The sequence below is a fragment of the Aristolochia californica genome, unplaced genomic scaffold, assembly GCF_029961685.1.
Source record: "Aristolochia californica isolate CCGP_79_NKW_82.1479 unplaced genomic scaffold, dmAriCali1.0.hap1 SCAF_4, whole genome shotgun sequence".
In the NCBI taxonomy this organism is placed as follows: domain Eukaryota; kingdom Viridiplantae; phylum Streptophyta; class Magnoliopsida; order Piperales; family Aristolochiaceae; genus Aristolochia; species Aristolochia californica.
In genome coordinates this window covers 5677537-5704985 of record NW_027182103.1, presented here as the reverse complement: position 1 = coordinate 5704985, position 27449 = coordinate 5677537, and the positions used below count along the sequence as shown (strand labels likewise).

Below are 27449 nucleotides of genomic sequence, written 5' to 3'. Positions count from 1 at the left end.
CGGCGGTGGTTTTCCCCAAATTTCAAAAGGTAAGCCAAAACCCTATTTTTTTTCCAACTAATTTAGTGTTGTATTTGATTTAATTTTAATTTATGTGCGTAATTTATCTTGATTGTGGCCTAATTGGGGGATTTAGGGTTAGGGTTTATGGGATTTAGGGTTCAATTTCGTCTTGATAGGGTTTAATTTCGGGATTAGAGTTGGGGTTTGGGACTTTTAGGGTTTTAAGGTATAGGGTTTAGTCTTTAGGTCTAGAATTAGGGTTTATGTTTTTTATTTTAAAAAAACATAGGGTTCTCGGTTTTTGGGGTGATAGTGTTTTAAGTTCTTAGGGTTTAGTGTTTGGGGCTTTTAGGGGTTTTAAGGTCTAGGGTTTAGGGTTTAGGGTTTGGGACTTTTAGGGGTTTTAAGGACTAGCGTTTAGGGTTTGGGGCTAGGAGTTTTAAGGACTAGGGTTTTGGGTTTAGGGTTGATTTTAATTTGTAGGTTTCTCGGTTAGGGTATAGGATTTAGGGGGTTTAGTCCAGTTCAAACAAGGCTGATGATGTACAGTTCGTAGTGCGTACGAAATCATATGGGGCTCTACCAAGGGTATTTGGTGAATTTGGACTTGATTATTTAGTTTTTGCATTGTTCTAGTAATCTGCAATGAAATTAGTTTGATTAATTTTGAAATGTTTTAGAATGTTGTTGAATATGATTGAAGTACTATGGAATGTTTTTGCCATTTGGTGAGGAGATTTTGGAGTTATAAATATCCACCACATGGTCCAATTCAAACAAGGTTGAGTCGCCTACACGGGCGTCCATTAGCCAACAAAACCCGACCCCCATCAATGACGATGTACGGTTCGTAGTGACTGCGAATTCATATAGGGCTCTACCAGGGGTGTTCGTTGAATTTGGACTTGATGAGTTAGTTTTTGTATTGTTCTAGTTATCTACAATGAAATTAGTTCGATTAATTTTGAAATATTTTAGAATGTTGTTGACTATGTTTGAAGTGCTATGGAATGTTTTTGCCATGTGGTGAGGAGATTTTGGAGTTATAAATATCTACCACATGGTCCAATTCAAACAAGGCTGAGAGTCGCCTACACGGGCGTCCATTAGCCAACAAAACCCGACCCCCATCAATGACGATGTATGGTTCGTAGTGACTTCGAAGTCATATGGGGCTCTACCAGGGGTGTTCGTAGAATTTGGACTTCATGAGTTTGTTTTTGCATTGTTCTAGTCATCTGCAATGAAATTAGTTAGATTAATTTTGAAATATTTTAGAATGTTGTTGAATATGTTTGAAATGCTATGGAATGCTCTTGCCATGTGGTGAGGAGATTTTGGTGTTATAAATATCCACCACATGGTATTTTGTTATTTGTTGGTTGTATTTCTGTGTGTCCCTAGTTACTACCACGGGTAACGGTTTTCTAATAAAAAAAAATTCCATGATGACCATCTCAGATTTAGATTATAAATGGCTAGAAGAAAACAATAAACTCCTCGATCATATGACATTTGGACCTTCGATGATGACAACAAAATGCGCGATCTCTTAGTTGAGCAAGTCAATATGGGGAACAGGATGCCCAATGGGGTTTGGAAGCATGAAGTATATTTGGACTGTGTCAATAGGTTCAATGAAGACACAACTAATAAAAAAATTGTTGAGCAGCTCAAGAATCGAACAAGATCATGGAAGAAAACTTACCAAGCAATAACAAGTTGTCTCAACACTAATGGGTTTGGTTGGGATGCAACCACACATCAAGTTACTGCATGTCATTCTGTATGGCAAGACTATATCAAGGTCAGTAAATTATGATTGACTATAAAATATTTTGTATGTTTTCCGCATTACTAGAACTCTATTCCAAGTCGTCTAAATGATGTTTTATCCTTGTAGGAGCATAAAGAAGCTGAAAAGTATAGGCAACAAGGCTGCCCTCTTTATGACAAATTGGCTTTGGTAGTGGGAAACTCAATAGCCATGGGGAGAGCAAGTCAAAATGACGAAGACATGTGCAATGATGTCCAACATGAGGAAGAAATTCAAGTTTGGACATGCTCGAGGATGTCGGTTTAGGTAGAGATACTCCTTCGTCATTCTTTACATAAAATGAGTCGACACCTGATCAGTCTCCAAGTACTAACCGTCAACTTCAAGTCGTCGTAGAAAGAGACCGCAAATGGCCACCGATGATAGTATTATGTTCGTTGATACAATGACAAGAACTGCCACCCTATTGCAATCTTTACAACCTAAAGATGATAAAACCATCAGAGAGAATTGGTATAAAGCCCTCAAAGAAATCCCGAACCTGTCGGTAGAGATAAAGTTTCACACTCCTCTATTGTTAGATACACCAATGAAGAAAGACATGTTTACGAAGCTGCCAGTGGAAGAGCGACTTAATTGGCTTAAATACTGTGCTGGTGAAATGTAGTCAATAGTTTTAAGTACACTATGTATTTTGGGACGATTGTTTTGAAGTTTAATTATGTTTTTTTAATTATGACTTTATAAGACTTATCATTGATAGATTATGAATGTTATTATGGTTAAGATTTGGGTTTTCATGATTGTTGTGTTCTTATTGTGTGGATGAATATTGTGGGTGTGGGATTGGAGATGGTTTTATATAGGTGTGATTGAAAATAGGTTATGATTGAAGATAAGGGTATGTTTTTGTCGTCATTGTGGTTGTGGTGATTGTATTTGCAGGTTTCCATGGAAGACGAAAAATAGGAATACAAGAATGATTTTATTGACATGTCTTATATACATGATGAGAAGATACTATCTCAACCATAGGTATAGACGTGCATTACGTCCTCGAGGGATTGGTGGTCCGATTTATTTGCAAAAGGCATTAGCGAAATCACCTGTTAAATTTTGAAAAGTTTACAGGATGAATCAAATTGTGTTTAAAAAAATGGCAGAGATACTTTATAGTAAAGGATTTTTATCACCTACAAAGACCATCTCAGTGGAAGAACAACTTGCATATTTTCTCCTAACTGTTGGTCAAGGACAAACGTATAGTGTCACAACAGAGATGTTTGATAGATCAAACTGGACTATAAGTAGGTATTTCAATAAGGTGTTGAATGCTATTATCAAACTTCGACCTGATTACATGTAACAGCCTTCGGAACAGACTCACTCGAAGATTTTAAACAATCCAATGTTTAATCCGTATTTTAAGGTAACATCACTTGGCATCTAATGAACAATTTTAGATTAATATTTAGAGTTACTTGTATTAATTGAAATGATATAATTAGGATTGTATTGGGGCTATTGATGGAACTCATATTTAAGCAAACATCCCACTTGAAGAACAACAAAGGTTCTGGAACAGAAAGGGTTATCTCTCACAAAATGTGATGGCAACATGTACATTTGATATGCAATTCACTTATGTACTTGTTGGATGGGAGGGTTCAACAGCTGATTCCCGTGTATTGAAGGACGCATTGACTCGCCAAAATAGAATCTGTGTACCTAAAGGTAAATAATATATTTTTATGTAGTAATTTTATTTTATTTTATCTTCAAATATCTTATGTGGAAAATATTTTGTATTGTAGGTAAATATTATCTAGTCGATGTTGGTTATGCAAATATGTTAGGATTTTTGGCTCCATATCGAGGAACTCGTTATCTTCTACAAGAATTTGGAGACAACCTTCCTAGAAATGATAAAGAACTATTCAACTGAAGGCACTCATCTTTGAGGAATACTATTGAACGAACTTTTGGTGCTTTAAAAGCTCGATTCCAAATGTTGAAAGTCGCTCCTCCGTTTTCTTATAAGATCCAGATGAAAATTGTAATAGTTTGTTGCATATTACACAATTATATACGTAAAGAGGATTACAATGATATGTTTGAATTGGAAGATGATGATTCTGATGATGAGGTAGGTGGAGGAGGTGATGAGGTCCGATTTGCAGGTGAAAATTTGGATGAAGATAGCGATGATCTTGGGGATGAAGGCAACCTATCAACAACAATGCGTAGGCGTCGTGCATTAGAATCCACTAGAGCTGCAAAATTTTGAGATACCATAGCAACTAGCATGTGGAGTGATTATTAGTGGTTGTACTTTATTGCATTTGAACATGTATGTTGTCGTTCGTATCTACTAAACTAGTAAGTTGATGATGTTAAACACACAAACTTGTTGTAAAAAATAATTTACTCTAATTATATTCGTTGTTGTCATTTTATACCTTTTTGTCACGTGTTTGAATTTTATTTATTAAGTATTTTTATACTATATATTATGTTATTAAAAAATAATTTATTTATTAATTATATTCATTTATGTTATTTTTAACTGTTTTATGTACTTTAAATAATTTATTCTAGTCACACGTAATTAGTATATTAATTTATAATAAAATTTAATTATTAATTGGTTTAATTATGCAATTGCTATAATTAATTAAAAAAATAGTTTTATTTATTATATTCCCTTATGTTATTTTTTAATTTTTATTAATTTTATATAATTTATTCTAGTCACACGCAATTAGTATATTAATTTATAATAAATTTTAATCATTAATTGGTTAATTATCCAATAGCTATAATTAATTAAACCATTAGGTTTATTTATTATATTCCCTTATGTTATTTTTCAATTTTTTTATTAATTTTATATAATTTATTCTAGTCACACGTAATTAGTATATTAATTTATAATAAATTGTAATCATTAATTGGTTAATTATCCAATAGCTATAATTAATTAAACCATTAGGTTTATTTATTATATTCCCTTATGTTATTTTTCAATTTTTTTATTAATTTTATATAATTTATTCATGTCACATGTAATTATTGTTTTAATTTATAATAAACTATGATCATTAATTGGTTTAATTATCCAATTGTTATAATTAATTTAACCATTAGGTTTATTTATTATATTCCCTTACGTTATTTTTTAATTTTTTAATTAATTTTATATAATTTATTATAGTCATACATAATTATTGTTTTAATTTATAATTTACTATAATCATAAAAGGTTACTCATTCTCTTCTTTTTTTAGAAAAGGACACTGGAATATGTTTTCCAGCCACTTCAACTTGCCTGGACTAACACCCAAACATGAGTTGAAGTGGAAGCAATTCATTTCACTTCAATTCAATTTTCCACTTCATTGTGGACTAACCCCCCCAAACCTAAAGTTTTCTTTGTCTTCTTTTTACTGATTTTTTTGTTGTTTTCACGTAACCAGATATGAACATTTGGATCGGGCTACAAGCGTTGTGATATTAAACAACGGCCATGCGTACTGACACGTGGCCTCTTAAAGAACTTGGTTTATGAGTTTTTTGCTTCTTCTTTTTTTTTTTTGAAATTCCTCTTATTTTGGTTTCCTATTTTTATTTAATGACAATAAAAATATTAATAGAATGAGGTTGAGCAAGCTTGTTAATATTGTCGTGGGACAATTTTATATTTAAGAAGAAGTAACCATTGCTATTTGAATCATAACTTGTTTTGTATATTCTTATACATGTTGTTCCGAATCATCGTCATTGTAGAACTTTGATCGACCATTTCTCGGTCAGCCATTTAAATATTTCACCTTTCTTTATATCTTTTTATTTAAGATGTTTAATTGTAATATGAATTTGTTTCCATTGGACTACTCGTGCCTAAGATGCCTGCAAAAAAAAAATACAAAAAAAAAATAACTTGTTAGATTAAAATTTTCTACATATTATGTAGGTTCTTACTATTGCAACTATAAATAATAGATTATAATACATTAATATAAAGTCGGTGCGGATATGTACCTCTTTGTTGAACAGTTTCACGTAAAAATAAATAATTAATAATACTGTCAGTAGGCCCAAGGTGTGTTTTCACTGCCTTCAAAAGATAATCGCTTCGTACAATGTATTAGATGTTGGCGATCCCTCCTTAAGATATAATAGACTTTATGCCCTCTTAGACTAATACTAAGTAAGACCCACGAAGTCAACAAGATTTATCTAATTGCTTGAAGAACTAATGAACACTTTCAAGAACACTTAAGAAACTAGAACAAAAAAGTGTTTTTTCCTTCTAGAGTAGTGATTTTCCTTCTTTGTATCACTCTCTCATTATATAGCTCTATTTATTGAGCTCTCTACCCGCTGCAGGAAAAACTCCCCTTTGATCTATAGAATCATCTGATGGTCCAGATCTATAACAACACAATTTGACAGTTCATATCGGTAATTGTCTTATTTGACTATTCAGATCTATAACTACACGATCTGATAGTGACAGTTCATATAAGTAACTATGAATTGACTTTTTAGATCTATAATCACATGATCTGATGGTCTAGATCATTAACAACTTGATTTGACCATTCAAATCCATAATCACATGATTCAACTGTTCATATCATTAATTGCCTAATCTAACCATTAAAATCTGTAGCGTGCAAGCGCAAGCATGTCTCATGCACGATCGAAATGACTTAGGGTGTTGTTGTATAGTTAGAATTGGCTTATCCATCATGGAATGACTGATAATATACCCTAAGTAGTTCAACTTCTCCAATAGTTAACTATAAGGCTACCATTTCAGCCAATACATTGGATCTAGTAGTCAAAGGTCTGCTTGAAAGATTTCCAAGTGACAACACCACCCTCTAGTATAAATGGAAAAATTACTTGTACCTTTTGTAACTTTTGTATTATCAGAATCAAAGATCCAATTAGTATCATTGTCCCCTTCTAGTACAATAGAAAATTCAAAATAGTACATTCCACAGGTAATGGTACCTTTCAAATATGTCAGAAGTCTCTCAATAGTATCCCAATGACTTTTATCAGGATTACAAATGTACGCACTCAATTTTCCTACAACATAAGAAATATTTGGTTTGATACAATTTGATAAATATATTAAACTTTTAATAATTAGGTAATACCTTAACTGAGAAATACCATTCTTTTTTAGTTCAATGGTAGAATCATATGGTGTGCTCACTAGTTACAGTTCTCATAATCGTATCATTTCAACATTTTTTTTACATAATGATATTGACTCAAAACACATCTATTTTTATTCTTTATTACTCTAATTCCAAAAATTACATTTGCTAATTCTAGGTCCTTCATTTCAATACTATCAGTAAAGTATCTCTTTACCTCTAGAATTTTGACATTTTTATTTTAAAATATTAAAATATCAACTATATAAAGACATAACAGAATGAAAGGCCTATCGTAAGTTTTTCAATACATATTTGTCAAAGTCATACATTTTAAATTCATAAGAAAGTATAACCTTATTAATTTTTTCATGTTGCTTCCTAGTAGCTTATTTTAATCTAATATTATGATTTAAAAAAATTGTACACTTTATTCTCTTTGTCAGGAACTACAAAACCCTCTACCTGTTCCAAATAAATTTCCTCCTCTTACCTGCCCATAAAGTGATTTTTCACATCCATCTGATGGATTTTGAGTTTATATGATATGGCCAAGGCGATAAGAATTCGAACTAAAGTTATCTTAGTGACCAGAGAATAAGTATCAAAGAGTGAATCCCTTCTCTTTGACTAAAACCTTTAGCAATTTACCTAAGTTTGTGTTTTTCAATGGACCAATCAGGATTACGTTTTCCTTTGAAAATCAATTTTCATCCAATTGGTGTAGACCATAGAGATAAGTTCGTCTTTACACTTGTGTGTTGTAAAAGGAATTAATCTATTTTAGTTTTAAGTGCTTCCTCCAACAAAGATGCATCACTAGATTCCATTACTACGGTATATATCAAAGGATCGTCTTCCATCACGAATGTATAAAAATCATCCCATAGGTTCTTTTATATCCTAGATCTTTTACTCCTTCTAAGCTCAACTTGTAGTACAACTTAGATATCCTCGTTATGGGATCTAGAATTTTCTCTACTAACTTCCTCTTTTCTTACATAGGAAAAATATTCTAAAAAAATACCATTTCATCAGATTCATTAATAGTGTTTATAAAAATATCAGGTAAATCTAATTGTACTACTAATAACTGATATGCATTATTATTTTGTGTATCTTATGAAAGCCACACCATATGTTTTACGACATAGATTTGTTATCTTGTTGACAGTAATTTTAACTTTAGCAAGACAACACCAGGCTTTTAAGTATTTAAGACTAGATCTTCTACCTTATCATAACTTTTATGGTGACTTCCCAAAAATTGCCAGGAAGACTAGAACTAGATAACATGGAATTTAGCATCTCTAAAAAAGTTTTGGTTTTCCTTTTTTACAACTCCATTGGATTAGGGATAATAATGAGTGGTGGTTTCATGTATGATACGATATTCCTCATAGAATTTTCCAAATTCTATAAAACTATATTATCCTCCTCTATCTCACCTAAGTTTTTTTTTTATTGATTTTTGGGTATGATTTTCAACTTCTAACATATAAATTTTAAAAATTTTCAATACTTCATCTTTAGTCTTTATTAAATACACATAGAAGTATTTTGATATATCATTTATAAATATAATGAAATGTCTTTTTCCTCTTGTTAAAATACCACTCATCTCACGGTTGTGACCATTTATAAGCTCAGGTAGGTTAGAACTTCTACTCGTTGATTTAAATGGCTTTATACGTTTTTTTTATTGAACACATATCTCACATTTATGTCTTTCATCTAAATTATGTTTGGGTATTAAATTCAAGTTCATCATTCTTTTTAAAGTGTTCATATTTACATACATGTCCAAGTCTACTTCTACAAGTCAAAAGAATCAACAAACGTGACATAAGTTGAAATTCTATTTTTATAAATACACTTAACTGAAAGTACATTTTAACTTAAATAATCCATTTGAAACATAGCCCTTTCCTACAAAAGACCTACCCTTGGAGATTACAACTTTATTTGATTCAAATATTAATTTAAAGCCTAGTTGATTCATAAGGAATTTGCTATAAGATTTTTGTGTACACCTAACATGTGCTACACATTGTAGAGAGTGGGAGTGTTCCTAGATGTAACCTTCAATTGTATTTCTCCTTCTCTGATAATTGTGCAACACTGGAATTGCCCATCATCATAGTTCTCCCTTTCAACTCCTAGTAGGAAGAAATAATGAAACATTAGAACAAATATGAATAACTACTGTTGTACCAATGCACCAACATGTTATAGATTATATGCTAGGTTTAACTTTAAGTGAACTGTAACTACCTATCATCGAGTCTAGCTGAGCTAGCCCAATTATCATGTTTTCTTGAACACTTACATTATCACCTCGCCCCTAGCCATTATCTTTTCTATGTTTACATTGTTTAGCAAAGTCACCTAATATACCACAAACATAATTTTCATTCTTATTTTGGTCCTTCTAAATCTTTAGATTAGGCTACTAAAGTGTTTATTAGTCTTCTTCTTTGAGAAGTTAGTCTTCTTGGATTCTATCAAATTGGCCTTACCACTAACAATAGAACCATCACCTAAACTCTTATGTGTGTTATTTTTATGTTTTAGTCCAGATTAAAACTAACACTTCCTCTAAAGAGGGTAGTTCTCTTTATATTTCTTCTGGAGTTTAAAGTTTGACCATGATGGTGGATGTTTTTCAATGAGAGCAGTTGCTTGAATTCTATCATTTAGTGGGATACCCTAGAGATGTCCTTAACAATAATGTTACAAATCTCATGTGTTTGATTGATCACCTATTTTCCATCTACATCATGTAGGTGAAGTACTCTCACTTGAAATACTTTTGTTTTGACCTAGTTTCTAGCCTATACTTTGTTTCTAAAGCTTTCCATAACCTTATCGTAGTTTAAGCATCTGAGATATCATATAAGCTACTATTAAGAGCACTAATGATCAATCCACGACACAAATAATAATCCTTTCCATTTTGTATTTAGTGTTTGATCTTCCTAGTTCATGGTCTTCTGGTTTACTTACTAGATATTCATTTATGATAATGTAAAAAACCCTAATATTGTCAACCAATATTTTATTCTCTTCTGCCATCTAGTAAAAAAATTTTCATCTAAAGGTTCGGGTTTTAGTATTTTGTTCATTGAGTTCTTCGAATTTTCCAATTGAATATTCTATAAATCCAAACTCTTTCGAAATTGTTAGAAAATAATCACTCATAGAACTATAAATAACACAATAAACCCAATAATATAAAATAGGTATTAATGTGTACCACTTTGCCAAATTACTTCACCAATCACATAATATAAATAATTAGATAATACCTTTAGCAAGTCTGAGGTGTGCATTCACTATCTTTACGAGAGATTCACGTCCTATAGTGAACCTGATGCTTGTGATTCCTCCTCAAGATACAACAAACCTTATGAGCTCCTAGACGTCTGTAGTAACAAGAAAAGCCCAAAAACTCAACCATATTTTGTTGATTGCTCAAACCAGATGAACCAAGGTTTGTTTTCTCCTTTTCTATCAAAAACTAAAGAACACTTTCAAGAACACTTAAGACCACGGGGATGCAATGGTTTTCCTTCTAGAACTCCTCCATGATCAGTGGATAAATCTGATGTCTAGATATGTCTATCTGACGGTCGGATCAACAACTATTTGATTTGGCTTTTCAGATTTGTAACAACACGACAATCTAGATTAGTAACTGCTTGACCATTCAAATATGCAAGCACATGATCTGATGGTTAAGATCAATAATGGCTTGATTTGATTATTTAGATCTTTAACAACACATCCAACGATTCAAATCAAATACACATGTTTATATGTCTATACATTTGTGGTAGTACAATCACGTGTGAGACCACGTGTAGGTGCATGCATAAGCACCTTAAATGCACGTGTGCATGTGCCTCGAACACAATCAATAGAGGAGAGATTGTTGTTATATTTATGGCTAAAAGTCCCGATTCCTTTTAGTAATGTAGGACTAAAGCTCTAAGGTAAACTAGACATGAACATGATATGTACATCTTACTTATAATAAAACTCTTCTCTCTGGTTCCTTTTATCTCACAAAAAATATGTGATAAACAAGTTATTTTTTTTCCAAGATAAAATTTTGGTTCTTTGTGATCAAATCTTTTGTCCAAGTTTCGGTGGGATCTAATATTTAATTAGTGTGGTTGTGCTCAATCTGTTGTCCGGTCGGACCCTTCTCAGTTCAGATATGCTTCCAACTGATCAAAAATCATGTTTGAGTTTTTAAATTTTATTAGATATAATTATCTAATCACTGTCTTAAAGAATTGGATGGACAATATAGATGCTAGGTTAAAAAAATTTGAAGGAAAGGAAAAAAAAAACTAAAGCAAGAGAAATTATTAGTTGGAGTGGTTGATGACAGAGATAGAGATAAATATAATAATATATATAAAGATAATTAATAATTGAATTAGAGATAAACTCAAATTGTAGAGTCCTAATCACCTACAATCTCTCTGTGTAATTCTATAAATAATTTACACCTGATCAATAATAATCAAGGCTATATTATTCATCATTCCTATATTCTATAGTTGAATGCCTTCAGGTTGCTTTGGTTTTGGTTCTGTAGCGAATGAACAGTTAAGTGCATTTCTAAGTCTCCCATTTGTTACAATTAAACCAAGAGAAGCAAAAGACACAAGGGAATCACTGAGTCCATAGACAAAAAGAAGAAAATTTCATTGAAGAACACTAGTGGAAAACTTCATGCAATATACAAAAGTAAAAAAAGCATTGCTAAAAAAAAAGTAATTATTATTTTATTTTATTTTTCATTGTATCAATGTGTACTGTTCCTCTATACCTTTGCAAATGAAGCAAAATGATTAAAGCTAAATATAATTATAATACATTATGATAAAATATTTAAGTTTAAAAGTCACTTGATTTGTGGAATGGAAATTTATTTGAGGAGACTGAAAAATTGTGACTAAATGTTCTAAAAATTCCAAAAATCAAAATAAAAGAATTATGATATTTAAAAATTTTAAACCACATGATTGTAATTAAAAATGTTTTCATAGTAAAATTTTGATAGAACCCTTATGGGAAAGGTTCTATATTTTTCCAACGTGTGCAAGGAGAGGCTTAAGGTTTAGGTTTTAGAGGGTTGGAAAAGAGTTTTAAGTGTAGATTTAGAGGAGAATGGAAGGAGAAAAGGAGAAGAAGAGAAAAAAAAATGCTCCAAGGGAAGAGAGAAGGGAAGAGAGAGAGAGAGAGAGAGGCAAAGTAGAAAAAGAAAAGAGGGGAAAAGTAGGAAGAGAGGAGATAGGGGACGAGTAGAGAGAATGAAGGGATATAAGAGAGAAAAAATATAGCTTTTGGCATGCGTTGCCTAGCCAAGTTTCATTCTATCTATAAATTTCTCATGTAAATCTATTAGAAAACTCAAACTCCTATTAAGAGAGTCAATTTTAGGAGCTCCCCTGAATCACAATTTGGACACTCCCCTATCAGGGGCAGGAAAAGAATTGTCAAAATTTAATTCGAGGATTCAATGTCTTTAAGTGTCGAGGATATGGGCACATCACATCCAATTCTAGCCCTCAAGTCCCTTTTTCGAGGATTGGGAATACCCACAGGAATACTAGAAAAAACGTGGAATAAGAACCTCATCTCACCAATTTTGATATCCTAGATGAGAAATGTGAGGAAAACACAACCACCGTGAATTGTGCCAAGCCCGATCACACTCCCATTAACAAGCTGAATGTTGTTGGATGTGCATTGAGTCAGCCCAAGGAGTCTAACGACTGACATCAAACTACTATCTTTCACACTTACATCAAGTATGGAGATAAGGGTTGCAAGGTCATCATTGATAGCGGCAGTTGCATCAATGTTGTGTCATCCAGCATTGTTACCGACCTCGACCTGAAGACTGTTCCACATCTCAAACCATATCGAGTTTCGCGAGTCGATGACACCTCCATTTCAGTCGAGGTAGGTGTCTGGTTCCTATTCAATTTCTCGACTACAAGGAAAATATTGTGTGATGTAACTACCATGGATTTGGGTGACATCATTTTGGGCAGGCCCTGGTTGTATGACCGAGATATTACTATTTATGGGCGTTCAAATATTTGTTGTTTCTTGTTTAATGGAAAAACCATCCACCTTAAACCATTGCCCCAAAACTTGTCACGTAGGGTAAAGCACAATCAACCTTGCAAAAGAAAACCTTGCATTTCATCAGTCCCAAAGATTTGGAACATGAAATACTACATGAGCCTGTAGTTTTGACAGTGGTAGCCCACGAGGTACCTGTGTAATCCTTAGGTGACCCCTCGCCTAAAGTCGAGTCCATCTTACGAGAATTCCAGGAAGTCTTTCTTAAGGAGCTTCCAAATACACTGCCACCTATACATGATATCCAACATACCATAGATTTGGTGTTAAGAGTCTCACTTCCAAATTTACTACATTATCGAATGAATCCTGTTGGACATGAATGAACTCCTCCGAAAGGGATTCATCAGGGAGAGTTTAAGTTATTGCACAGTACCAGCCCTACTCACACCAAAGAAGGATGACACTTGATGAATGTGTGTGAACAGTAAGGCCATCGACAAAATCACTGTAAAGTATCGGTTTCTGATTCCGTGGCTAGATGATATGATAGGTATTTCGAAGATCGACCTTAAAAGCGGTTACCACCAGATTCGAGTCCGCATGGGAAATGAATGGAAGATAGCCTTTAAGACAAAAGATGAGTTGTATGAATGGATGGTTAAGCCATTGGGATTGTCAAATGCACGTAACACTTTTATGCGCATGATGACACAAGTGTTGCAATCATTTCTTGACAAGTTCTTGGTGGTCTATTTTGATGACATCCCCATTTATAGCCAAATCAAATACTAGCATCCTTACCACCTCCGCCTAGTTTACCTCCAGCAGGAACATCTTTATGCAAATCTATGGAAATAGTTCTTCTTGACTTATCAAGTGGTTTTTTTGGGCTTGCCGTAACTCTTGCTGGTCTCACTGCAAATCCCCAAAAAGTAAAAGCAATTGTTGAGTGCTCAAAACCTAGTACCATTTATGAGGTTCGTAGTGTTCATGGTTTAGCCTTTTTTGTCAATAATTTATCAGGGGATTCAGTTCCATCTGGCACCCATCACTAATTGCATGAAGAAAAGAAAGTTCTTGTGGTCGAAAGTTGCCTCTTACGCTTTCCAAGATATTAAGAAACATATGACAGAGGCACTTGTTACGAGACTACCTGATTTTTCTAAGGTTTTCAAAGTCGAATGCAATACATCGTATTGGAATAGATGGAGTACTGAGACAACAGTGACATCCAATCGCGTATTTTAGTGAAAATCTTAAAGATGCCAAACAAAAGTACTCAACCTATGATAAAAAAAAATTATATACTATTGTACAAGCTTTACATTATTGGTATCACTATCTCCTTTTGCATGAATTTGTCTTGTACTTCGATCACGAGGCCATTCGATATCTCAATTCTCAAAACAAACTTAATTCTAGGCATAGAATATAGGTTGAATACCTACAAGCATATTCTTTTGTCTTGAAACACCAATCCGGGAGTGTGAATAAAGTGGTAAATACCCTCAATCGTAGGATTAGCTTATTATCCGTTGTGAGTGTGCAAGTTATCGGTTTTGAGAAGATCAAAGATAATTATGCTTCATGTACCGACTTTGGTAAGGTGTACACAGAATTACGAGAAGGACAACGGCGCACCATCGATGACTTCTCTCTCGAGGATGACTATTTATTTTGAGCAGATAAGTTATGTGTTCCCCGTATGTTGGTGCGAGACTTTTTGGTTTGGGAACTCATGCGGTAAGACTCGATGGACATTTTGGGCAAAATAAAATAATTGAGGAGGTAGAAAGTCAATTTTACTGGCCAAGCTTAAAAAGGAAGGTCGCAAAACTGGTTGGACAGTATAGGATATGTCAATTGGGTAAACATAAGAAACAAAACACTAGGTTATATATGCCCTTATCAATCCCAACATGCCCTTGGCAAGACCTCATCATTGATTTTGTCTTCGGTCTACCGAGTACCTTTCGGAAAAAAAATGACTCCTTTGTTGTGGTAGATCGTTTTACCAAGATGGCTCATTTTATCCCTTGTGCTAAAACTTTTGATCCATCTAGAGTCACTCGATTATTCTTTAATTGTCAGAGATGGATGATTCCATCCACCACTGATGGGTTAGGTACTTGGTTTTCCGCACTTAACAGAATGGTTTTTTGAGTTGTATTAGCTAGGTGTTTGATATGGTATCAAAGCTGGGCACCACGTTCCACGTTCCGCGTTCGAATCTCGGGTGAAGCGGTAGAGAACAGGAACGATGGGTGTCAGAGTTGGGTGGTTCCGTCCACCACTGATGGGTTAGGTACTTGGTTTTCCACACTTAACAGACCGGTCTTTTGAATTGTATTGGCTAGGGGTTCGACATGTTATCAGAGTTGGGTACCACGTTCCACGTTCGAATCCCGGGTGAAGTGGTAGGGAACGGGAACGGTAGGTATCAGAGCTGGGTGGTTCCGTCCACCACTGATGGGTTAGGTACTTGGCTTTCCGCACTTAACAGACCGATTTTTTGAGTTGTATTGACTAGGCGTTTAACATTAATGAGATCGTCAAGCTATATGGTCTTTCTCAAACCATAGTTTTTGACAGGGATGTCCGCTTCATGAGCTACTTTTGGAAAACTTTGTGGCACTTAGTAGGTACACAATTGAAATTTTCTACTACTTACCATCCATAGAGTGAAGTCGTTAACCACAGTTTAGGGAACTTACTTGGATGCCTCATTGGTGACCTTCATCGGACATGGGTCTTAATTCTTCCAACTGTGCAATTTGCATACAATAATTTGACGAATAGGTCAATAGTTATGAGCATGTTTCAAGTTGTCCATGGGTATCAACCTAGGACACCTTTAGATCTCGTACCAATGACTCCCCATACTTGGGTTTCTAAGTCCGTTGTTTCATTTGCATAGTGAGTCTAAGAATTGCATGCTAAAGTTACGCAAGTAATACATAGTACAAAATGTATGCTAATAAGCAACAAAAAAATGTTAAATAATTTAATGAGGGTGACTATGTCATGGTTAAGATTCGACCCAAACATATACCTTCAATGCAACTCGAAAGCAACAAGCCCGTAGTGCATGACCATTTAAGGTGCTCAAAAGAGTGGAAACTAATGCTTATGTTGTTGATTTGCCACCTAAATCTTGCGTTAACTCCACTTTTAACATTAAGGGTTTGATCGCATATAAGAGTCCTCCATCCATTGCTGATGATCCATTCTGTCCAGCCCCTTCTGACTCTACTACTTCATCTGATACAACACCCATTCCCACCCTTACAACCCCTCTACCACCAACACAAAAATATCATATTGATGTTATTTTAAATAAACAAGTAAATTTTACTAAGAAAAGTACAATTCAACATTTCTTAATACGTTGTTCGAGTATTATCAAAACCTCCAAAAGCCACATTCAACACGATCGAGATTCACCTACCCCAAAAGAGTTAATGAGGACACCAATGTGCCACCTATCACACGAGTGTATCAGACGCATTAGAACCCACCACAACCATATTTTTGTTTTTATTTATTTTATTGTATTTTGTTTTTCCTGTTTTTACGAGATTCATTTTACTTTGTCCAAGTTATTTATCTCTTTTTTGAATTTTGAATTTCAGTTTTTTCTTTATTAAGGAATTGTAATTGGATTAGTGAAAAACAAATTGACGAAGAATTGAAATTATTCTTCTACTCTCCCTTCTCAGTCTTTTTCTTCTTTCCCCATAATCTTCTCTTTTTCTTCTCCTCAGTTCCTCCTCTTTCTCTGATTCGTCTCTGTCCATCCCCAATTTCACCGTCAACATCATTAAAATCACGCCGTTCCTCGTCAACAGGTAAGCCAACAAAAACACAAGAAAAAGTAAAACAAAATAAGCGTTTAGAACTGCAAAAGGCTTTTAAATAAGCCGAAATAATACGTTTCCATACAAACAGAACCTATTCTAAGACTCCCAAACAACTTCCCCTATTTAAAGCCAAAAAATTACATACAGAGCTGAGTATGATCAAGCCCTTCCTCATCTACAAAAGAGGGGATCAGAAGCAACGGACCTCTTTACAACTTTGCCCATCATCTGTCAGACTTACAATCATTTATAGCTATCATCTTTCAGTCGTGTAATAAGCTCATCCTATGGATTCGCAAACACAGACACAATGCTCAGTAACACGAACATAAGTGGTACGCCAATAATGCTAAAAACAAATTCGATTACCTTCCTCCCTTTAGTTGATAAACCTCTTTCCTTTAGTATTCTCCGCAATCTTTCTACAGTGAGACTTTGGAATTCTGCAGGTGAGCGAGATCTTGTACCCTCTAAAGTAGCACATACTTGTTAGGATCTCAAACAATGAGAAAAAAACTTATCAAACAATGAGAATTATCAAACATTGTAAGACTTATTTCCAAACAGATTTCATTAGCTGTCAATATGGACAATGAATTATTAACTGCTCTTCCATCTTACAATGTGAACCACAAGACAAACGTCAACAGGAAAGATACATACAGGCTGTAAAAAGGCTAGAATATGTGACAGTTTACATCATGGTTAGGCAGTTACAAACATGATCTCTCATTCTCTGCTAATGTGATGATGCAAATAGAAACGGTTTTTTAAAAACTATATAGAATTTTACTGTACACAGCAAATACCTAACACCAATATGGCAAACCATGGTTAGACGACAGGACTTTAGAGATGCTGTGAACAGGCCAGGAGTGTCAATAATTTTGATCCACAGACCAGCAAAAGAACAGGGGCTCAAGATAACATTGATGAGTGTGACAAGTCTTGAAACAAGCCAACCTAGCATTTGAACTACAAAATGATAGAGCGAAATAGGGAAACATTTGTGTCCCTCAACACAATTGAAACAAGACCACAATGATGAATGCAACTCTGTAAAATGACAGTTTTTTATTCCCCATGAGTAAATCCCAGGGGTGCATTATCATTATTGGGTAACATATTGGTGTCAGAGTGGTTCCGTCCACTCTTGTTAGAGTTTGTGGTCTGAGTTAGGTACTTGGCTTTCCGCACCTTAAACGACTAGTCTTTTCAGGTTGTATTGGCTAGGTATCTGACTCAGAACTCCGAAGTTAAACGAGCTTGGACCAGAGTAATTCTAGGATGGGTGACCTCCTGGGAAGTACTCTTGTTTAGGACTTTAACATAGTATCAGAGCTAGGCACGCCACGGCCCGCGTTCGTATCCCGTGAGAAACGGCTCCAGAATGGGCGGGGTGGGTGTCAGAGTGGTTCCGTCCACTCTTGTTAGAGTTTGTGGTCTGAGTTAGGTACTTGGCTTTTCGCACCTTAAACGACTAGTCTTTTCGGGTTGTATTGGCTAGGTATCTGACTCAGAACTCCGAAGTTAAACGAGCTTGGACCAGAGTAATTCTAGGACGGGTGACCTCCTGGGAAGTACTCTTGTTTAGGACTTTAACAATTGGGACCCCTAAAATTCAATAGAATACTGTGATATGCATCGGTATAACATCACATCAAACATACGTGAGTCAAAACCCATGACAAGCTAAAGAATCCACCATAGAATTTGAGCCTTAAGCTGTGTGAGTCGACTTAAATCTGTGAACTGCATCAAAACTCAAGGACCTCAATGTAAATGTGAAGAAACTACCGAGGAGGAGTTTTTCTACCATGTCTAGTTAGCAAGAGAAACTTTGTCAAAACACCCCAACATGCCCAAAGTATGCCATTGAGCTCAGCCTCAGGTGACTCACAAAGCCATAAAGGGCAGAGTTACTCTAGTAATATTACCTAGATGATGCCTAACTCCACCTCCAGGAGAGATTGCATTGCCTCTAGAACTACCATAAAGATATATCTAAAGTAAGGCCGACAAACATGCAACAGGTAAATGCAAGAATGGACAGCTGCATGTGCAGGTGGCACTTGTGGGCCAAGGTGCAGATCAGCAAAGTCTGAGGGATTTATGAACCAAACTATTTCTAACCGGCCCAAGAGTTAAAAGCAGGGATTTGTTGGGGTCCTATATGTGTATTAACTACTAGATTTTGTAACCTACGAAGCTGAAAGGCATTTATGATCAATTTAAACCATAGCATCTATGGATTTTATGTTTCGGGGGTTATAGAATATATGGGGTTCAGGACTTACACTTGTAAGTGTCTATAAATAAGACCCAACGGGAAGGCTTAGGCATTAGCCAGTCCATTCTAGACTTAGGCTTGAACGAAGTAAGATCAGACAAATCAGTCAGTCGTCTGGCTAGATCAAAGGGGGAGATATGTGAGTCCTTAGGCAGGATTACCTTGTGTTCAGAATCCGCCACTAGAAATGGGGTTACAGAACATGATCTAAGGGGGGGGGGGGGGGGGGGGGGGGGGGTTAGTAAAAAAATTGGAAATTTGATCTTCATCTTCATCTTCATCTCATGCATCTACATGATCTTCATCTTCGAAATGGGTGTTAGTGTGGACAAGTTCATATTCGAAATCTTCGAAATAGGGTGTTAGTGTGAACAAGTTCATCTTCATCTTCATCTTCGAAATTTAAAACCATTGATTTTATTAATTATAAAAATAAGTTAATTAAACCAAGTGTTTGAGTTAACAATATTTTAATTACCACTATTAAATAACTAATACAATAGAGTAAATAACAAATAAATATGATTAATGAATAAAAAAGTATTATATTAATAACATAAGATAGATTTTTTACATGGTATGAATTAATAATATATTTTCACAAAATTAAAAGTAATTAATTAATCAAATGCATACTTTAATTATATTTTATTTACCAGAGACTTCAATATGAAGTTCAATATAGTAATAAAATTGATATAGTGCTGGGTTGCGTCAGACGCTGAAAAACCAGAGATCATGACGAACAGAGAAAATCAATCTAGGCAGCTAATCAAGCTCCAACTGAATTTACGGAGCAAATCAATATGGCTTGTCCTCAAGCTCGAAAATAGGGTCTATATGCCGACGTCTCCACCTGTGCCCAAGTAGCATCTGCGATAGCTATGTCCACCCTCTAGACGCCCAAAACTAGAGCTTATTTTTATTTTTATTTTATTTTATTTTTTTAGTTGGCCCGGTCCGAGTTGGCCTGGGTTGACTCGATTCAGTAAGCCCAGTCCGGCACGCGACTCAGCATATTGCACTGATTAAATTTTCCTAACTTAGGAAAATTGTAATCGGAAGCCTTCTTCCTCCTTCTGCGGAAATTTCGCCGATGGGTCATTTGCCACTGTGCTGCTGAGACGGAGGTTGAGCGGAAATGTCGCCGACGGAGTCTCCTGCTTCTCCGGTTGCGAATCGCAGCCCGTTGGGGCTTCGCCGCGTGGAGAGTTTCCGAGACAGAAGGCTCTCGGAAACCTGTTAAGCTCTGTTTCTCAGCCCCCCGGAATACAGAACCCTTGCGGAAATTTCGCCGACAGAGTCTCCTACTTCTCTGGTGGCAAATCGCATTCCGTTGGGGCTTCGCCGCTTGGAAAATTTCCGAGACAGAGTGCGGGAGAGAGGAAGAAAAAAAGGAAAATGAGGACGCGCGAGAGAGGGGGATGCAAGGAGAGAGGGGAAAAGGAAGTGTCGCGCGTCCTTCATCTCAAAGAAGATCAAATATGGCCTTCTTTGAAATGAAGGATTTTAAACCGTGGAGATGAAGGACCACTTCATCCCCTGTATCCTGATGAAATGTCATTTGCGCTCCACTAACGACTTCAACTGTTGAAGGGCGTTATGCGGTTGAAGATCATCTCAGACTTCAAGTTGACTAACCCCCCCTAAGTTACCCTAACAGCAATGTTATATAGGCCAATCTAGTATTGCCTTTATTCATTCTTTGGAAATAAAGTAAATTATTTTGCATAAATGATTTGTCCTACCTCTACTAATTGTTGTGATTCTATAAAGTTTTCTACATAGGAAGGTTGAGTAATGTTGGTTTCAGCTTAGAGGGCCCTAGGTCACACGGTGTCGACATGACCCATGAGTAGCTAAGTCCCCAACCCATACCAATTGGTATCAAAGTGAGTCGCAATTGGAGCAAGAAGAAATTATCCTCGTCAACTCAGAAGAGGGTACAAGCGAGTTGCATACACATGTTCTCCATTCCTCCTTCCATAAGCCTGAGCACAAACACCTATCCTGTTAATGGTTGCTCAGATTTACCATATGCAATTGCACTTCAAGACCCAACTCAATGGCTTGTCACAAATTTGCACATTTGAACTTAGAGCACTAAGATGTCTCCCACACAGCAGTCTGGCCAGGCACTCATGTCATGTGCCGTATGACAACCTAACAAGCACATGCACTGCAAGATGTAGTTGCATTGCTCATGAGTACCACACATGCACAACCTTGGCTAGCGAGTGCCCTGCATGCTTAACACCCTCTCTATGACTCGTTGCAATTTTTCACATTTGAACTTAACACAATAGATGTCTCCCGCACGGTGATCTGGCCAGGCAGCATTGTCGTGTGCTGTATGACAACCTAATGAGCACATGCACAGCAAGATGTTGGTGCCACACTGCACATAGGTGTTGCAGGTGTACGACCTTGGCTAGCCATCACCCCGTGGGCTTAAAACCCTATGTTTGCATCCCACCACAACTTTTAGATAGCTGACCTCAGCCAACTCGCCTTCCAAAAGATGATGACTCCACACTGCTACTTCATCGTCATGGCCATGCACATCGCCCACCATGGCTTCTGCATAGTTGTTCACCCATCCATCTCTCCACCACTTTCGCATCTGATAACATAGACGTTGTCCACACTAACTAGACAAATTCCTTATGAGACCCTCAAACTAGGCTCCCTCTAATCTAGAGTCAAGATTCCTAGCGTCAATCCTTCGGCCTTGGTGAAATGACCAAATTCACAACCTTCTACCGCTTCACCTAACCCTTACACCCTCTTCCAAGTTGACAAGATCATTTCTTCTCACTCCAATCGCAACTCGCTCTGATACCAACTATCACAAGAAAGAAACCACTCATGTAACAAGTCAATAATATGTGGCCTAGTGCCCTCTAAGCGGAAAAAGACACATGTAAGTTTTTCCAACGTAAAAAATTTCACAGAGTTGCGGTAGCGTGGTCCAACAAAGGAAGCCAAAGGAGAGAAATAGAGTAGGAGTAGACCATGTAAACCAATAATGTACTCTACTCCAAAGAATGAACAAAGACATATTACAAGATCTCACTCTCTAACATTGCTCAACTTTGTAATGCCCTAAATCCCTGTGAAGTGGCAAATACCAAAACACTTGGTGATCCTACCTTAAGAACTCACAAACCTTCCCCTTGATCAAGCTAGACAACTAACTAATTTGGCTAATCTCCTTCTAATCGAGCCTAAGTCCAGAATGGACTGGCTGATGCTTAAGACTTCCCTTTGACTCCTATTTATAGGTTCTTACAAGTGTAACCCCCCAAAATCCAAAAATTTGTAATCCTTGAAACATAAAATCCTGAGACATTATGGTTATAATGGGCTATAAATGCCTTTCCCCTCACATGCCAGTGTGCTCGCACAAGCCCATCAGCTCAGACGCTTGCACTCTGCCACGACCCCATGTGTTCCGCTTCACATTAGAGTGTTGCACGCACCCATGCCTAGTGGGTTTGCTGCACCACACGCCTTTGCCATGTGCACTTCCTCCAATGTCACTTGCATCTTGACATGCATCTCCCTGTACACATCTACTAGTGTAACTGCTTGACATGCCTACGTGCTGCAAACTAGCACCTATGACACTCAGTTCCTAAGCCATGTTGCAACACCATCACACCAATTGGGGTTGCACATTTTCTCAACTTCTCAACTGTCAAGTTTGGGCATGCAAACCTCCACTATCCAAACTGTGCATGCCAGTTTTTTGCCCTATGACACTCCATCTCATTGATTTCATGGCCTCTTAGATTTTTTCGGAAGTTAAATTCCAAATCCCATGTAAAAACTTGAGAAAACAAAACATCCTGATTGTGAGAAATAGTAAGTGCGATGAAAAAGGCAACACCAAAGGAGAGTCCCCAATCCATTCATCAATCCATAATGTAAATCTATTCCCTAATGAGCATGATATCTTAAACCTTGAATAAATGAAGCTATTATTGACTAAAAAAATTTAGATGCTCTATGAATGGGAGCTAGAAGAGACAAAAAATTAAAGTTTATACCAAGTAGCTACCTGCATAAAGTATTCCTGTCAATCCCATAAAGACATAGCCTTCTTACCGACAAGGCCCCATTCATGAGGCCAACAGACTGATTACCTGGACCCTGCAAGTCTTTAGGCATGCATAACCACCCCCCACCCCTCAATTTAAAAGTGGTATTTGAACTTGTCAAACAGTCCTCCAGAAATGAAGCATAATAAGTTCAAATCTATAAGCTACTGATATTGGACATGTTCTGAAAGAAAGATAGTTTGGAAAACCTGCAGGCTGCTTAATCAATTTGACCCTTCCAATAGGACTTTCCAAACAGTCAACCTCCTTTTAAACTTTTCTATAATTCTAAGACCTTTAGTGGGTCTGACTAAAAATAACGCCAGTAGTTGGTTTTTATCCTTGACAAGACCACCTTGGTGTTTGCCTTTTGTTACTGGTGAGTGGTGATTGTTTGAAAGCATGTCATCAGAAATGCATCAATTTCTGATTCTCTAGCTAAAAATAAAGTGTCACTATAACATACAGTTGTGGGTGATTTCTTTCCAATGGATATGGGTTGATTTTTATATTTTGAAAAGGGTTCTTTTTGCTCCTCTACAACAAAAGGTAAAATTTACAATGCCAAGGTGTGGTAATTGTTTCAAAACATGTGGTTAGGAATGCAAATTATATTGTTGATTCTCTAGCTAAAAATAAACATTCACATTCTCCATAACATACTATTGTGGGTGATTCCTTTTCAATGGATATGGGTTGATTTTTATATTTTGATAAGGGTTCTTTGTGTTCTTCTATGTACTTTCTTATACTCTTTGTGTTAAATGTAATTCTAAATTTTCTTACAAAAGAAAACCTACACTAACTGCAAAAGACCATAAGAGAAAAATTTCAAAGCTATTACAATTTGAGGTTTGTCCAGTCAGGATTCCCCAAACATAGGTAGAAAATTAGAACTGTACTTTACCTCGTTGACTACTACTGGTTAAGTTGGCTCTCTTGGTTGAAGTTCTACCATCTACAGGCCTTTCGGCACATCTGAAAAAGATAAATGAAAATTCATAAATATGAAAACAATAGTAAAGAATAACTAGGAGCAAATTGAGAGTATGCCTATCTTTCTAATATATATTTAAGTAAACATGCAGGAAATTAAAATATGGCATGTGCTGACAATTATATAGATGACCCACGTGCATCCACGCATAAGAGGTTGTATAATAGTATCCTCTCAATTGCTTTTAAAAGACTTTTGCTTCTTTTCTATTTTTCTCCAGCACCAAACACGTGAAAAGAAAACTATGTACAATGACCCAAGGATCAGAATACCTCAGAGTTGCCATATAACTTGCTAAAACCACTAAATAGGTTTCCCTTCTAATAGGTTTCCCTTCTGTTAAAAGCTATTTTAGTAAACAGGTGACTGGGCTACTAATCTAAAGAGTCCATAAGAAATATTGACCCTCACAAAACAAATACGATGAAAGCATGTTAAAGTATTCCAAAATCTCTACAAAAGGACACAAATCAACAAGTTTTTGTCTTCTTCAAATACTTCTAACGAAATATCTTTGTTCTCATTCAAATATGCTATTTTTTTTTTCAAAAACAGAAACTAAGAACAATCAGTAAACATCTTTTGGTAAGCTAATCCATCCAGGTCATACACAACAAAAACCTTATTCAACAACCAATAAGAGTCAACACCTCTTGCCCCTTGTGTTATCTGCCGCTATTTTAACATTCAAATCCTTTGTACAAGAATCACTCTTCTGCTTCTTAAGAGTGAGAGACCTAATCAAAATGTTAGTTTGGTTTGTCTTTATTAGTTGCTCTGCTGCAGAGACAAAAACAATAATTTGATCATTAAACGTGAAGATGAAATCTCACAAATAGAAATGAAAAACTAAAAGGTGATCTGTGTCATAAAAGTTGTGAATTAAATAAAAAAATATTGCACTCTTAAGTATAACAAATGAAAAATTGTCTAGTCAAATCATTTCAAGAAGGACTATCGAGAGCCTAAACCTCGCCATTGCTGATCATAAGGCATAGTTTCCCATAGATTTGAGTCAGGAATCTAAATGGAACGATAAAACACTACAAGTCATAGCAAAAAGTACAACATTGAAATAGTAATTAAAATGATCAGCGAAAAATTACCAGAGAAGCGTAACACCAAAATGGTCATCCAGTAACAAGTAATATATCCTATGAAATCCAGCTTAAAACTTAATCTGAATAGTTTCAAGAGCACAACGTTATTGTTCACTAGAACATGCACTTAGTGCAGTCAACATATATCCAAAATAATAGGAAATTTCCTCTTTTCGGGCTCATCTATTTAGATACGGATAGTTCAGATTTCTAGTGAAAACAATTGTACAGTACAAATAAGAAGAAAAAAAAAAAAAGATTCGTCAAGCTAATAAAATGATATACAAATTATACAGTAAAGTTAGATTGCATGAAGGCGAGATAGCATATATGACGAAAATCTCATCATATAATCAATTCCAAGACTCGTCGAAGTTTATAAGGTACACATGAAAAGATAATAACATAAAAACAAATATGAGAGCATAGAGAATTTCTTACCGGGTGGCGAGGTATCATGATCACAAACATACACACGCATTCCCCCCTACAATTTTTTTTTCAAAAAAAAAAAAGCAATAAGTAGAGGGTAATACCATAATTGATCAAGGTGCACAAAACTCGGAAGACATCAAGTCCTCAAGTCTCCAAACCGAATTAAGGTTACCCTATATGTAAATAAGTGAAAATAAAAAAGAAATAGAAATATATCCTTTAGAATAATACAAAGAAGAAAAAACAAGAGTTTAAGAATGAAGAAGACGAAAGTAAGGGTTTTGAGAAAAATGGCAGCATGTACTGGATTCGACGATGGAACAGTAGAGGAGAAGAGACCACGGGAGGGAAGGTTGGCCAGGTACTTGGAAGCTCCCATGGGGGCAGCTGTCGAATCGCCTGCGGAAGCAGCCTTCCCTTTTGGCGGCCCGGCTTCCATGGCTTAATAGCGAGTTTTAAGTCACCGTTGCTTCCACAGACCCTCCAGACTTCGACTCTCCCTTGTCGTCCATTACGAAAGCCAGAGGACATTAGGTTGGGGCATTGAACGTCTTAGATCTATAAAGAAAGATTTCTTCCTAAGTTTAGACTTTGGTCGGGAAGAAGCAACCTGAGATTGATGTGGGATGACCCTGAGTACCTTACCATGCGGTGAAGGTGATTTACAAGAATCTTCTAGAATAAAATTGTTACATACGTGTTCCTTTATTACTTATAATTTTGAGTTATTATTACTTTATAACTCAAAATTACAAGTAATAAAGGGACACGTGTATGACAGCACTGAGGGAGGGTGGGCTTCGGAAATGCAGGAAGAAGCTGGTCCGATGAGGGCGAGAGCATCAGCTTAAAGCTAGCAGTTAGACAAGGGCGAGAGAATTAGCTTAAAGCTGGTTAGACGAGGGCGAGAGAATTAAGGCTGACAAACGTGAATGTGAATGATTCATTCCAGACGGCGGAGCAACTCATCGTGCCGCTTCGCGGGAGCGACGCCGGACGCCGGACACCAACAAAATAAAATCCCACTGCAGAGTTGGTGGAATAAACACATACACGCTCACGCCAACGCCAGAAACGTCAACGCCGTCCCGGTCCCATAATAAAGACAAATAGCAGTGCGAGTATGTTGGCCTGGATAACGCGTCTTTGTATTTTCTTATATTTTCTCCTGAAAGTTGGTGAAAAATGGCACCTGGCAGTTGAATTTTTTAAGACAAGAAATATCATATTTTAATATTTAATATTTTATAATTTAAATTAATTAATTCCTTGTTTAAAAATTAAAACCCACCCCCGCGCGTGGTGACCGACTGTCCCGGTTGCAACCTCTACCTGACACGTCAACTTCGTGGGCCCAACCACTCTGTCTCTACCCTGCCTTTCTGCCAAAGGAAATTCCAGCGGATTCCTTATAACCCTCTATAAACAATTTCTCCATCTTCCCGCTCGCTTTTGATACCGTGAGATGCAACAGTGTGAGACTCTCCCCCATTGAAATCTCACCTACTCAACTGGAAGCGTCTCATCTGCTTCTCTCGTTCAGTTTGCAGCACGAGCTCGACTGGATAAAAGAAAGAGCCTAGTCGGTAACTAGTGAGA

At 36.2% G+C, this 27449-nt stretch overlaps 1 protein-coding gene across 4 annotated transcripts; it reads right to left on the bottom strand.

Annotated features, from left to right (window-relative positions):
- Nucleotides 1–16729: 16729 nt before the first annotated feature.
- LOC137962610 (protein LOWER TEMPERATURE 1-like) lies at nucleotides 16730–26481 on the bottom strand. Of its 4 annotated transcripts, none has more exons than XM_068809585.1 (6): nucleotides 26190–26481; nucleotides 25857–25902; nucleotides 24966–25095; nucleotides 24226–24296; nucleotides 17295–17395; nucleotides 16730–17210 (listed from the first exon to the last, which is right to left on the bottom strand). In XM_068809585.1, exons 1-6 carry the CDS (start codon nucleotides 26379–26381, stop codon nucleotides 17169–17171), a joined length of 582 nt encoding a protein of 193 aa, XP_068665686.1. In that variant the 5' UTR covers nucleotides 26382–26481; the 3' UTR covers nucleotides 16730–17168. The 4 variants fall into 4 exon arrangements, with proteins under 4 accessions (XP_068665686.1, XP_068665688.1, XP_068665685.1 ...); XM_068809587.1 differs by having other exon boundaries at nucleotides 26155–26382; XM_068809584.1 differs by having other exon boundaries at nucleotides 16730–17395.
- Nucleotides 26482–27449: the final 968 nt, after the last annotated feature.